This window comes from Bos javanicus, chromosome 14 (genome assembly GCF_032452875.1).
Source record: "Bos javanicus breed banteng chromosome 14, ARS-OSU_banteng_1.0, whole genome shotgun sequence".
In the NCBI taxonomy this organism is placed as follows: Eukaryota; Metazoa; Chordata; class Mammalia; order Artiodactyla; family Bovidae; genus Bos; species Bos javanicus.
Genome location: NC_083881.1, coordinates 33,658,450 through 33,672,243, shown reverse-complemented (window position 1 = coordinate 33,672,243; position 13,794 = coordinate 33,658,450). Strand labels below are relative to the sequence as shown.

Below are 13,794 nucleotides of genomic sequence, written 5' to 3'. Positions count from 1 at the left end.
CCCTTCTTCTCTCCAGGCGTCATAATTGTCCCTAGTGCCGGTGTTGGCATTGTCCTGGGAGGCTACATTATAAAAAAATTGAAGCTTGGTGCAAGAGAATCTGCGAAACTAGCAATGATCTGCAGTGGTGTGTCTTTACTGTGCTTTTCAACCCTGTTTATTGTTGGATGTGAAAGTATCAATCTAGGGGGCATAAACATCCCCTACACGACAGGGTAAGTGTCTTGGAAGAACCGTCTCCTCTCATCCTGGTTGTGATTCAATTGCAAAACCCAGCGCTGTTTGGATCCCTGGGTCCACCTTGTGCCCGTCCTTTGGGCAGGGTTCACTGTGTTTCTGTCTCTGGCCTGGTGGTGCTGCACCCTCGATGGGCAGAGACCACAGTCTCTCAGTTATGTGTGTCTGTTTGGACCCTGGGCATATCTCCCATTGCATTTGGATCACAGTCCATGAGGAAGAAAGGCTTGTTGGCTTAATGAAAACTGTTCTTCTTCTTTAATGTAAAGATTTGAATAGGTAATACATTCACATAATTTCGAAACAAAGTTCAATGAAAATACAATGTACCTCAAGTCCTCCATCCCACTTCTTCCCAAAGACAAACCAGGGAACCACTTTAATTCATTTCTTGTGTATCATTTCAAGGATATTCCTTATACAAGAAACTGTGAATGTGTCTTGTCAGTATTCCCTGATTTATATCCAAAAAGTAGCATCCTATACATACTTTTCTGGGCTTATTTTTTTTTTAATGTAACAATATAGGTTGGAGATCTTTCTGTGCCAATAATCATGTTGATGATGTTCAACGCATAGCTAAGCCTTATATTAACACTATTGCATGTCAAGCATTCTTCTAAATGCTTTATATATATTAACTCATCTATCCTCACCAGCGGCACTAATTAGGTACATACTGTTATCATCCTGATTTTACAGATGGCAAAACCAAGGTATGACTTACACATCTGTTCAGGCTGCTGTAAGTGAACACCATAGATTAGGTGACTTGGAAACAAGAAGAACTTATTTCTCACAGTTCCAGAGCTGGGAAGTCCAAGATCAAGGTGCTAGTAGATTCAGTGTCTTATGAGAGTCTGCTTCTTGAATGATAAATGGCTGTCTTTCGCTGTGTCCTCACATGGTGGAGGGGGTGAGGCTTCTCCCTAGGGTCCTTTTTGTAAGGGCACTAATTCCACTTGTAAGAGCCCCACCCTCATGACTGAATCACCTCCCAAAGACCTCAACTCCAAATACCATCAACTTGGAGCATTAATTTTCAACACATGTGTTTTTCAGGGACCCAAACATTTGGTCTATTGACTTAATGATTACAGGCAAGGATTACACAAGAAACATGTATAAAGCTCTCAGGTCTTCTGGCACAGAATAAGTGCTCTGAGATAAGTTAGCTATTGTTATTAGTCATCACTAATACATCAAGCAGAGACATTACTTTGCCAACAAAGGTCCTTCTAGTCAAGGCTATGGTTTTTCCAGTAGTCATGTATGGATGTGAGAGTTGGAGTGTGAAGAAAGCTGAGCGCCGAAGAATTGATGCTTTTGAACTGTGGTGTTAGAGAAGACTCTGGAGAGTTCCTTGGACTGCAAGGAGATCCAACCAGTCCATTCTAAAGGAGATCAGTCCTGGGTGTCCTTTAGAAGGAATGATGCTAAAGCTGAAACTCCAGTACTTTGGCCACCTCATGCGAAGAGTTGACTCATTGGAAAAGACTCTGATGCTGGGAGGGACTGGGGGCAGGAGGAGAAGGGGACGACAGGATGAGATGGCTGAATAGCATCACAGACTCAATGGACGTGAGTTTGAGTGAACTCCAGGAGTTGGTGATGGACAGGGAAGCCTGGCGTGCTGCAGTTCATGGGGTTGCAAAGAGTCGGACATGACTGAGTGACTGAACTGAACTGAACTATACATTAAGAATAATTTCCATCAAATTATTTTTACTACAATTGGCAAACATAAATAGAATTTTAAAAATTAGTAAAAACGCATCAGTCTCCTGATTAACCCTGCTTCCCAGGGATGATAATTTAAAATTCTTTTTAGCTATCTCTTCTGGTATTTACCTCTGTATTTTTAAAGCATACTGTATAAATTAACCAAATTGAGACATTATTTTTGACTTCCTGTCTTGGTAAGTGAGAAGTTTAGCATTTTCTTCCCAAGTTGTTCTCAAATTCTTTTTTGATATTTTCATGGTATGATTATGACAGTATTGTTAGCAGCTGAGATTCAAGCACTGTATCATGATTAGATTTCCTCTTTTGTACAGCAGTGATTTTCCTGGAATTAAATCATCACTTTATTTTCATTTCCTTTGTTTTCTTTGAATTTGAATCTAGCTTCCCATATCCTCTGAAGACTCAAGAAATCTCAGTATTACTTTTTGCCCATCTGATGAACTCAGGAATACATCCCCCCACCCCTTGGAGTCATCTGTATGGGATTTCTCTGGGACTGCTGCCCCACTATCTCCTGGAATCCTAGATGCTTCTCTCTGTCCTGATCCTTGGTTTTCTGGGATCTGTGAAGGTCTCTCTTTTGTCTTACTCCCTCATTTTATTAGAGCTCATCTTCCAGTGGCTATAGGAAGCCTGTAAAGGTGGTTACTTTTTTTGAGATTTTTTTCATGAAATAGCCTTTTTAAAAAAAATTACATTTTATTACCAAATTGGCTAGGTAAAGAATTTTGGATTGGATAAATCACTTTCACTAAAAAATTTAAAGTTTTCATTCCATTGTTGTCTAATCCTGTTGTGGGAATTCTGGCTTTCCTTTTTCCCAGTCCTTTGTATGTGTCTTACTTTTCCTTCCTGGAAGTTTCTGTTTATTTCCAGTATTCCCAAATTTCACCATGATACACTATGGGGTGAGTCTTTTTTTTTCCTCTAAGCACTTGATGAACTTTAAATGTCTGGAGATTATGTTTTTCATTTCCATTTTAAACTTTAAAAAAAAATTCAGTGTTGATATTTTCTCCCCCACATTTTTTTTTTTTTTTTTTTTTTGCTCCTTCACTGATTCTCTCATTTTCTTAGTCTTTACAATCTATTTTATATCTAATTTTGGTCCTATTTTGGGGGAAAGATATCTTCAACTTTCTTTTCCCAGCCTTCTGCTGAATTCTTTTTTAAAGCTATTGTGGTTTTTGGTTTCTACAGTTCTCTCTTGATTTGTGATTATTCCCTGCTCCTAGTCTTCTTGCTTCATGGATGGGGTAGCTTCTCCTATTTCTGCAATATTATTTAGAGTTTCTTTTCCTTCCTGAATTGTCTGTATCCTCTGAGTACCTGCTTTCTATTTTGCTGTCTCCCTTCTATTGAAAGTTTCCCTCAAATTTCAAGTCAGCCTGAGCTTCCTCTCAGTATTAAAAAGTGTGAATTTAAAAAGCTGAGAATTAGGGCTCTGTGTCTGAAGGTAGAGCTTGTCATTTGGTGGATCTCACCATACGGTACCTGCAGGGAGACAGCTGGCATTTTCACTGTGGTGTTCGCTGTCAGAACCTAAAGTCTTACTTCTGAGGTGCTTCAACTCCTCAAGAGAAGGATTCCCCTATCTCTTGGCTGGGGCTGTGTTGTGGTGGGTTCAGGGTTGTAAACCCAGCTGCTGGGCATTCTAGAGCTGGGGGTGAGGTGGTGACTGGAAGAGGCCCAGGACCTACTGTTCATTTTGTAAATGAATTTTTTTGAATTCCTCTATCATGATCAAAGCATCTCACCAAAAGGCTCCTTCATGTGGTGCTCTTAAGTACAGAGATTGGTTCATTTCCCCCAGAAAATAGAGGGATGGAGGAAGAAGTAGTCATCTACTAAGTAGGTTAGGAAAGGGAACCTGCTTAAAACTGTATCATATTTGGACCATGAATTTCTTGTGTTGTTTGTCTTTGAGTTCCAAAGGCCTGTTCTTTCTCCTACTAAGGACCTTCATCTTGCCTGTGTATATAAGTTCTCAATTATACTTTCTGGTTTATTAAATCCTTCTTTTTCCAGAAACTCTCCATAATCTTGTTTCAGTTGGACTGAATGCTCTTTTGCATAACTTATTTCCATGAACTTCCTTTCACAGATCTCAGTTGTACCCACTGGTGGTTGTCTATGTAGTTATTTCTTTGTTAACTCTTCTTTCTGCCAGAAAAACGTCCTTGGATAACTTCCTAGGGAAGGGTTCATGGTAAGAAAAGCTTTCTCAATCCGTAAGTTTATGAAAATGTCTTTATTATTCTTTCACATTTAAATGGTAGTTAGAGTGGGTATAGAATTACAGGTTAAATATTTTTTTTCTGAGAACTCTGAAACCATTGTTTGGTCATCTAACATTTTTATTTATTTGCTTATTTTTGAGTTGCACTGGGTCTTTTTTGCTGCAAGTGGGCTTTCTCTAGTTGCGGTGAGCAAGGACTACTCTTCGTTGAGGCACACAGGCTTCTCATTGTGGTGGCTTCTCTTGTTGCAGAGCACAGGCTCTAGGGCGCATGGACTCAGTACTTGCTGCTCATGGGCTTTAATTGCCCTTGGCATGTGGGATCTTCCCAGACCAAGGATTGAACCCATGTCCCTTGCCTTGGCAGGTGGATTCTTATCCACTGTACCACCAGGGACAGGAAGCCTATTATCTGTCATTTAATGCTGCAGGGGTACTTAACACATTTAATTTCAATTCAAGTTCTCATCTCTCTGTGACCAGCTTTTGTTTGGAAGTTTTGAGGATATTTTTCATTCAAGGTGCTTTGAAATTTCATAAGGAATGCTCTACCCTGTAGTTTTGTCTTGAGAATGTCACATTCTCAGAGAGACTTTCCCTCTCTGTCCAATCTAAGGAGCTCACTCCCCCCTCATCCTTTATCATATCGCCTCTCTTTAGTTTCCTCATAGCATTTGCCACTGTCTGAAATTCTCTTGTTTACTTGCTTTACTGTTGTCTTTTTTTCTCTAAAATATTAGCTCCTTGAGAACAGTTACTATAGTTGCCTACATAACATTTGCAGCCTCATTCTACAACAGGGCTTCCCTGGCAGCTCAGCTGGTAAAGAATCTGCCTACAATGCTAGAGTCCTAGGTTCAATCCATGGGTTGGGAAGATCCCCTTGAGAAGGGAATGGCTACCCACTCCAGCATTCTGGCCTGGAGAATTTCATGGATGTATAGTCCGTGGGGTTGCAAAGAGTTGGATGTGACTGAACGACTTTCACTAAAAAAAAAGCATCTGCAGCAGCGTTTGTTGTATGAGTGAGTGGATGGATGCATGGATGCATGGATGTCTTGGCCTAGGGCTTTGTTCATTCACTGTATTAGATAATCCTGGAACTCTTCTAATCTAACACGTATGTCTTTTTAATTTTTTTACCTCAGGTAGATTTTCATCAATATCTTTAACTCATTCTCTGCTCTTCATTTTCCCCATGTTTTCCAGGGTATCTATTATTCAGATGTTGGAACTTATAGACTGGTTGCCTGTATGTTTAATTTGTTCTTTCATATTTCATATGCTGTTTTCTATGATATTTCTCCAAACCTGATTTTTATTTTTTATGTAAACTTAACATTTTGAGAATATTTTTTCTCATTGTTGTATTGTGAGTGTTCCCTTTTCATAACATCCTGATATTATTTTAACAAGAGTAATATCTTCTCAGATCTCTGTGCATATAATTCCAATTTTTAAACTTTGTTTCTTTTTCTTATATTTTATAATTTAATTTTAAATATCAATTTTTCTGTTTGTTTACTCTAGGTTTTACAGGTTGACAAGACTCATCTAGCATCATTCAGGTTATATGTCCCCTTCTCTTCCTCACCTCCTTTCATGCAAGAATGAGGGAATTTTATTTTGGGTTGTCTATATCTAAGGTAGAAGCTTAGCTCTTAACATTTTTTCCTATTTCTTTTGAAGAAGAGTTTTTCGATGAATTTCAGAGCTCTGAAGGCATGTGGGTATGAGAATAGAAAGGCCCACTGATTCAGTTTCTTTCCCTCGGATCTCTACTGAGTCCCATTGTTTTGAGCTTTGTGGTCACTTTTGGCTGCTGTTGGATTTGGGTTCAGAGCTTTGTAGAGATTCCATGGGGCAGGCTGGCTTCTCTCCAAGGTGGTATCTGCTCATTTCACATGCCCCTTTGCTTATCCACTTGGTATTTTCACAGAGTCTGGTGTCACTCTTTCCATTTCTCTTTGCAAGCTTGATCCTTTTTCATCATACTTACTTTTAAGTGCTTTCTCGGAAGAGATAGAAGGCAGATTCCGTGTCTTATCTGCTTTTAAATTGCAAGTCCCCTCAAGACTTCTAAAGCTTTTGCTTAAACCCACATTAGTCTGGCCAATCCTGAATTAACTGATTCTGGACTCCCCAGCACTACTGGGAAAAAAATTATATAATTGTGCTGATTGGCTCCATTACAAATTGATGAGTTCCATTCTTAGCAGGCCCTCATCTTTGCTGAGCAATCCATTTACTTGGCCCTAGTCAGCTTCCTCTCCTATATGTTCCATATTGGTGGTTCCATCTTTAAAAATTTCTTTCTTCAATTTTTTTACCTTAACCTTACCTTCTTTTTCTTGTCAGACAACCCAGTGTGCCTTATTAGTGAGAAAACTGAGATCCCAAGGAAGAATTCCTTGAATTTGTCTCCCCTCTCGTTCCTTGGTCAAAGGTAGTCTTATTTTCAAAGGCAAGTACTTGTGCCATCATTTCCTAGCTGTGTGACATTGTAAAAAATAATCTAATATTGTTGACTCTTGGTTTCCTCATATATAAAATGGAATTAATGTCATTCATACCTGGTTGTAAGCATAAAGTAAAATACATGTGATTGAAAGAATTAAAATACTGCAGAAGTGTAACAAATGAAAGTCAATGTTTCCTTCCTCCATCCTCAACCTCCAGTTTTGAATCATTTAAATATTATAAACAAATGTTTGTAGCTTTGATTTTGAGGATTATGTACAGGAAGATAGTTCCCAGAATCCACCACTTAGTATATGTTGAAAAAAAGTTAGTTTCTTGGCTTTACTCCCTTCCTTTCTAGATTATGCAAAGCAACTTTTTTTTTTTTTCCTTTTTGAAAGATTAATGAATGTCTGGCACCTACGTTTGTGCTGGGACAGTACTTAAATAGTGATGCTGAAATTAGTAAGATGTAAATAAACATTGTAATTATCTAAATCCATGACTTATGGTATACTTCTTTTCATTTAATCTTATTCAACAAAGAGAAACTTGATTAGAGTGCCAGGGGTTGCTGCAAGGGTCCATTCATTCTAGTATTTGCAGCCTGACTTCATCAAAATTTATTAAATTGGTGAAAGAAAACCCCAGTTTCCTTGGAGAATTCCTCTGGTTCCCCAAATACTTCTAGGAAGAGAATTAAAGTTGAATGGGTGGTACAGCTGCACAGGTTTGACACTTTCAGAGACTTTGTGTGAAGAATCATGGGGCCCTTTCTCCATACAGGGAATGGGCTACATTTCAACCTCTCCTTGCTCCTTGGCTGGGTGCTTTTGTGCAGTGCACAACATGTTCATCAGGACATGGTTGGCCTGCCTAGTAAAAACAGCTGTGCTTGATTTTGAGCTTGCATGTGGGATTTTTCTCCTTTAAAGCTGATAAAGAGAGAGATGAAGGGAGTGGCAGTGAAGAGAGGAGCCCTTGTTAGACACCTGTTGGGCTCAGGTATGGTCGTCAGTTAATAAAGAGTGGAACAGAATGAAACCCAGATTATCTGTTTTAGAGTTTTTGTCCTTTCTGAGCAGTACGCTGAGGTGCTGTTTTACACTTTGTATTTCATGTAGGCACATATCTAAGTGCACACATCACCTCTTTACTCAGAAAACTGTAGAGAACGCATCCATTTCTGTCAGTAGTGTGCGACTCCATGGCCTTGCCGCACCCTCACTGTGTGAGGATGGCAGATTAGTTAATCATCTCTGTGCTGGGTTTCCACGTCTGCAGAGTGAGGATATGGATAGTATTAACACTGTTGAATTGCTCTGAAGATTGAATAAGGTACTTGGCAAATTCCTTAACCTCTCTGTACCTCAATTTCCTCATAATTAAGGTGGGCTAATATTAGTAACGATCTCTTAGAATTATTGAGATGCTAAAATGGAATAAAACCTACAATAATAAGCAATTGTTAAATAATTCTTTGATGTTATTTTTCTCATTTTAAATATGAGGAGAAAGGGATTCAGAGGGATGAAATAACTTGCTTAAAGTCACACAACTAGAAAATGATACAGCTAGGATTTGGATTTTGAATGTGATATTTTTGCTTATTAAACTGTCCAGAAAGAAGAAAAGAAACATAAACAAGGAAGCACAATATAAAAAGCCAATTCCGCTTACTAAGGTTTGTATGACAAGATCCAGGCTCACCAACATGGTGAATTTTCTGACATTAAAGTAGTGAATGACTAACCCAGCTTTGAATTAGCATCAAGTACTCAAGAGATACCTAAGTTCCTGGGATGCAGCTGGGATGTTTTAGGAGGATGAACTTTTCCTGTTGAGCCTAAATGGAGTCACTGTTTCGTTTTTTTTTTTTTTTTTTTTTTGTAGAATGAACCTGATGTGTTATTAGTGGTTCCCTTAGAAAATTCAGATTTGATAGCCAAGATGTAGAGACAACCTCAATGGCCCATCAGTGGATGAATAAAATGTCATATAAATATTTATAATATATAAATGTCATATATATATAATGGAGAACGATTCGGCCTTTAAAATCAAATTCTGTAATATGCAACAAAATGGATGAATCTTGAGTACATTATGCTAAGTGAAATAAAGGATCAGAGAGACAAATATTGTGCAATTCCACTACAGGAAGTATCTAAAATAGTTAAATTCATAGAATGAAAACGCAGAATAGCAGTTGCCAGGGTCTGGGTGAGGGGGAAATATGGAGTTACTAATCAGTGGAAACCACATTTCAATAAAGCAAGATGAATAAGCTCTAATGTTGATGATGCCAAAAGGAGGCATGCCCACTTGACTAAATGGCCCTGGACAATCCCTCCCACCACACAAAACATCAGGTCTCCAATTTCCTTTATCTTCTGAATTTAGAGAGAAGTGTCTTTACAAGGGGATTCCCTAGTAGCTCAGTGGTAAAGAACCTGCCTGCCAAGTAGGAGCATGCGGGTTCACTCCCTGGGTCAGGAAGATCCCCTGGAGAAGGGAATGGCAACCCATTCCAGTATTCTTGCCTGGGATCCCATGGACAGAAGAGCCTGGCAGGGTATAGTCCATGGGGTCACAAAAGAGTCAGACACGACTGAGCACTCACTGATGCACACATCTTTATGAGACAGGAAGACACTGGAAACTGTGCTAAACTTTGGTCCAAATACCTTCGGGTATTTGCTGGTCATTTAAACAGTAATATTAATCTTGTCATTCCATATAGATCCTATTAAAGATTTATTGACTTCCCTTCAAAATAAATCTTCATTTTTCTAAAAACAGTACTGACAAAAAATGTGAGTAAGCTCTAGACATCTGCTGTATAACTTTAGTCAACGATTCTGTATTGTACACTTAAAATTTCATTAAGAGGGTAGATATCTCATGTTAAAAGTGTTCTAACCCCAAGAAGGCAAAATTGAAGGTAAAAAAAAAAAAAATTCAGATTTGAGAGTGTGATGATTTTTCATCATGAAAGATCCTAGTAGCTCTAGATAGTATCCTGGCCCACTTCTAACTCAAGTAATTACATCTGCTTCCCCAGCACACACAATTTCCCTGCAGTTTTAATTAAAAAATGGGGTTTGCTTTCCCTCTGTGTCACTGAACTGTGTTTCACACAGGTGTGTCCTAGTCATTTTGTAGCCAAAAGAGTGAAAACTGTAGCTTAAGCAATACTTTGTGTGTGTGTGCTCAGTCACTCAGTCATGTTGGACTCTTTGCGACCCCATGAGCTATAGCCCACCAGGTTCCTCTGTCCATGGAATTCTCTAGGCAAGAATACTGGAGTGGGTTACCATTTCCTACTCCAAAGCAATACTTTATATAAACACATTGCATAATGTGAGTTACTTGCTCTTTACCTTCAAAAATGTATTCAAGTGAGGTTAAGTCTGATGTCCATGTACAAAATTTTTCAACAGTACTAAGTCTGATAAATCACTTAATAATTCTTGCTTTAGTATCTTTCATCTGTCAGTGTCATCTTTTTGAACTTAAACTAAAGTCTATTATATCATCTTCTGATTTTGAGACTTGAGTTACCGGGCCAGAATTTTTCTAGGGATGATTTCTTGAGTTATGACATGATGAAGAAGCATTTTCTATTTTCTGAGTTCAGTAGTGACTGTTGGATGGAGTGTGTCTACCTGTCCACAGGTCTAAAATCTCAGGGTTTGGGGTATTCTCCTGAAGTTACTTCTCTTAATATAGTTTCATTGTGCCGAGGTTAAGACTATAGATATTAAATACAGTCTGTTAATTCAGACCTTTGGTGAAAGGTATAGTCATCATCTTTGTCACCACTCCTGAACTTGCCATCCTGCCACTATTTATTTTAAATATTATTATTTAATTGGAGAATAGTTGATTGACAGCGTTGTGCTAATCTCTGCTGTACAGCGAAGTGACTCACTTACATACCTATGCTGCTGCTACTGCTAAGTCGCTTCAGTCGTGTCCGACTCTGTGCGACCCCATAGACTGCAGCCCACCAGGCCCCGCCGTCCCTGGGATTCTCCAGGCAAGAACACTGGAGTGGGTTGCCATTTCCTCCTCCAGTGCATGAAAGTGAAAAGTGAAAGTGAAGTCGCTCAGTCATGTCCAACTCTTAGCGACCCCATGGACTGCAGCCTACCAGGCTCTTCCGTCCATGGGATTTTCCAGGCAAGAGTACTGGAGTTGGGTGCCATTGCCTTCTCCCTACACACCTATAAACGTTTTTAAAAGCATTCCTTTCCATTATGGTTTATCACCGGATATTGAATCAGCATAGAGAATAGACTTGTGGTAGCCAAGGGGGAGGTGGTGGGGGAGGGAAGGACGGGGAGTTAAGGATTAGCAGATGCAAACGATCTTGTACAGAATGGATAAATGACAAGGTCCCAGTGTATAGCACAAAGGAGCATATTCAACATACTGCCATTATTTAGATAGTATTATTCTACTACCAGCCCTTGAGTGACTAGCATTTCTAGTCAGCGCATTCCTGATTTCTCTTAATTAAGCCATTCAGACAGTTTAATGCTCTAAAGTTTTTTTTTTTTCTATTGCTTTTTTTGGGGGTGCCATTCCAGATCTTTTATCTATTATAACTAATTTTAAAGGAAATTCCTCAAAAATAGAGAACAGTTTACTTAAAGGATCTTATATATGTCTGTGTATAGGTATATGTATTTCTGGTTATCTTGGCTACTTCTATTATTAGACTTACAGTTAATTTCTAGCTGCAAGTATACGATTTTATCTATTTTTGGCTCTACTTGGGAGATACAAACCAAATTTGTTTTCATTTTAAGAGTATCAAGAGGGTAAAAAATAGAGCAGATTTTCTTTCCAGTGAGTTTTTAAATTTTGTGACTGAGATCTAAAGATATCATAGGAACTCTTTAAAACTATATAATATCTGTTTAAGCACACTAAACCTTGAACCTATGACTATGAATAAACTCAGGACTAAATTTGCCATTTATAACCTCATATTAACATAGTCAATAGAGAATGTTTATCATGTAATGTTAGCAGGAAAAACAGAATTTAGAAGACTCTGAAATAATGATAACAATATGTTATTAGCATTAATTTGTACGCCAACTGAAAAAACAGTGAAAGAAAGTAATATACTAAGTACATAATGGTGGTTGTTTCTGGATTATAGCATAACTGTGTGAGTTTAATTTCGTCTTTCAGTCCTTTTGTATTTTCCAAAATTTCTGCAATGAATATGTATTACTTTAAAAATAAAGGCATTTCAAAACATTATACAGAGGATACATCATTTTATTAAAAATGATTCTGGATTTAAAGAGATGGTTTGTATAAGATGTAGTGTTTTATATGTAAATTTGTAGTTATACCTGGTTTGAATTTGTTAACTACGAAGCTAAAAGAAGCTTTAACAATAAAAAGAATGACTGGGTACAGAAATGGTAACTTTTATGACTATAGTTCTCGGGGAAGTATAAGCTATCCATGTGGATTATCTCATTTTCTTCTGTGTTGATTATGTCTCTTTTGCCTCTTGTAGGCAGGAGGGGCATTGACAGCCGTTGACTGTTAGGTTTGGCCCAAGGGTCAGGTGGTCCATTGGTAAAGAATGTGCCTGCCAACACAGGAGTCACAAGAGATGTGGGTTCTATCCTTGGGTTGGGAAGATCCCCTGGAGTAAGAAATGACAACCCACTCCAGTATTTGTGCCTGGAAAAATTCCATGAATAGAGGAGCTTGGTGGGCTACAGGCCATGGGGTTGCGAAGAGTCAGACAAGACTGAGCTCTTGCGTGCGTGCCCACACGCGCACACACACACACACACACACACACACAGAGTTACTAAATGTTATGCAGGAAACTGGATCTGCATCCAGTTTTCCAACATTTCTCTGTAGGAGTATATAAGAAAATGACATCTTTTTTTTGAAAAGAAAATCATCACGAAGGCCTTTTGTACTCTTTGTGCTACTTTTATTCCTTCTGGCTTCTGCCCTGTCTGGATAAAGAAAGCACACCAACATCTCAGTGCCTGTTATATGCTAGGAACATGCTGGACCCTGGACATCTATTTACTCATCTAATCTTCCCTAAGAACCCTGGCATTTGGATAGCCTGATCTCTATTACACAAATGAAATCTCTCTAGATTTGTTTGTGGTGCTTGAGAATTGTGGATATGGAGTTGAACCAACTCTTATATTTTGATATTGCCACACAGCTTGTGAGATCTTAGTTCCCTGACCAGGGATTAAACCTGTCTTCAGCAGCGAAGGTACAGTGGTCCTAACACTGGACCGCCAGGGAGTTCCCTAAACCAGCTCCCTCTGACTCTAACGCTTAGGCACAGTGAGAACTAAGTGCCAGGAAAGCCACAGTAGAGGAAGAAGAAGGAGCAGAACACTCAAGCTAAAGTGTGGCCACTTACCCAGAACTGTCGTTGTTCAGTCACTCAGGCTGTATGTTGTCATCCTGCTTGTTTGACTTATATGCAGGGTACATCATGTGAAATGCCGGGCTGGATGAAACACAAGCTGGAATCAAGATTGCCAGGAGAAATATCAGTAACTCAGATGACACCACCCTTATGGACTCATGGACTGCAGCACGCCAGGCTACCCTGTCCTTCACCATCGCCCGAAGCTTGCTTAAACTCATGTCCATTGAGTCAGTGATGCCATCCATCCATCTCATCTCTGTCATCCCCTTCTCTTCTGCCTTCAATCTTTCCCAGCATCAGGGTCTTTTCCAATGAGTCAGCTCTTCACATCAGGTGGCCAGCATACTGGAGCTTCAGCTTCATCATCAGTCCTTCCAATGAATAGTCAGGATTGATGTCCTTTAGGATTGACTGATTTGATCTCATTGCAGTCCAAGGGACTCTTAAGTGTTTTCTCCAACACCACAGTTCAAAAGCATCAATTCTTCGGTGCTCAGCCTTCTTAATGGTCGAACTCTCACATCCATTCATGACTACCGGAAAAACCGTAGCTTTGACTAGATGGCCTTTGTTGGCAAAGTGATGTCTCTGCTTTTTAATGTGCTGTTTAGCTTTATCATAGCTTTTCTTCCAAGGAGCAAGAATCTTTTAATTTCGTGGCTGCAGT

At 39.1% G+C, this 13,794-nt stretch overlaps 1 protein-coding gene across 3 annotated transcripts in view; it reads left to right on the top strand.

Moving 5' to 3' along the window:
• SLCO5A1 (solute carrier organic anion transporter family member 5A1) overlaps positions 1–13,794 on the top strand; it is a 286,620-nt gene that overhangs the window by 253,144 nt on the left and 19,682 nt on the right. For all 3 annotated transcript variants that reach the window (XM_061438944.1, XM_061438941.1, XM_061438943.1), the window contains one exon: positions 17–215. In XM_061438944.1, the coding sequence (XP_061294928.1) occupies positions 17–215 (199 nt within the window). The remainder of the gene's footprint in view (positions 1–16; positions 216–13,794) is intronic.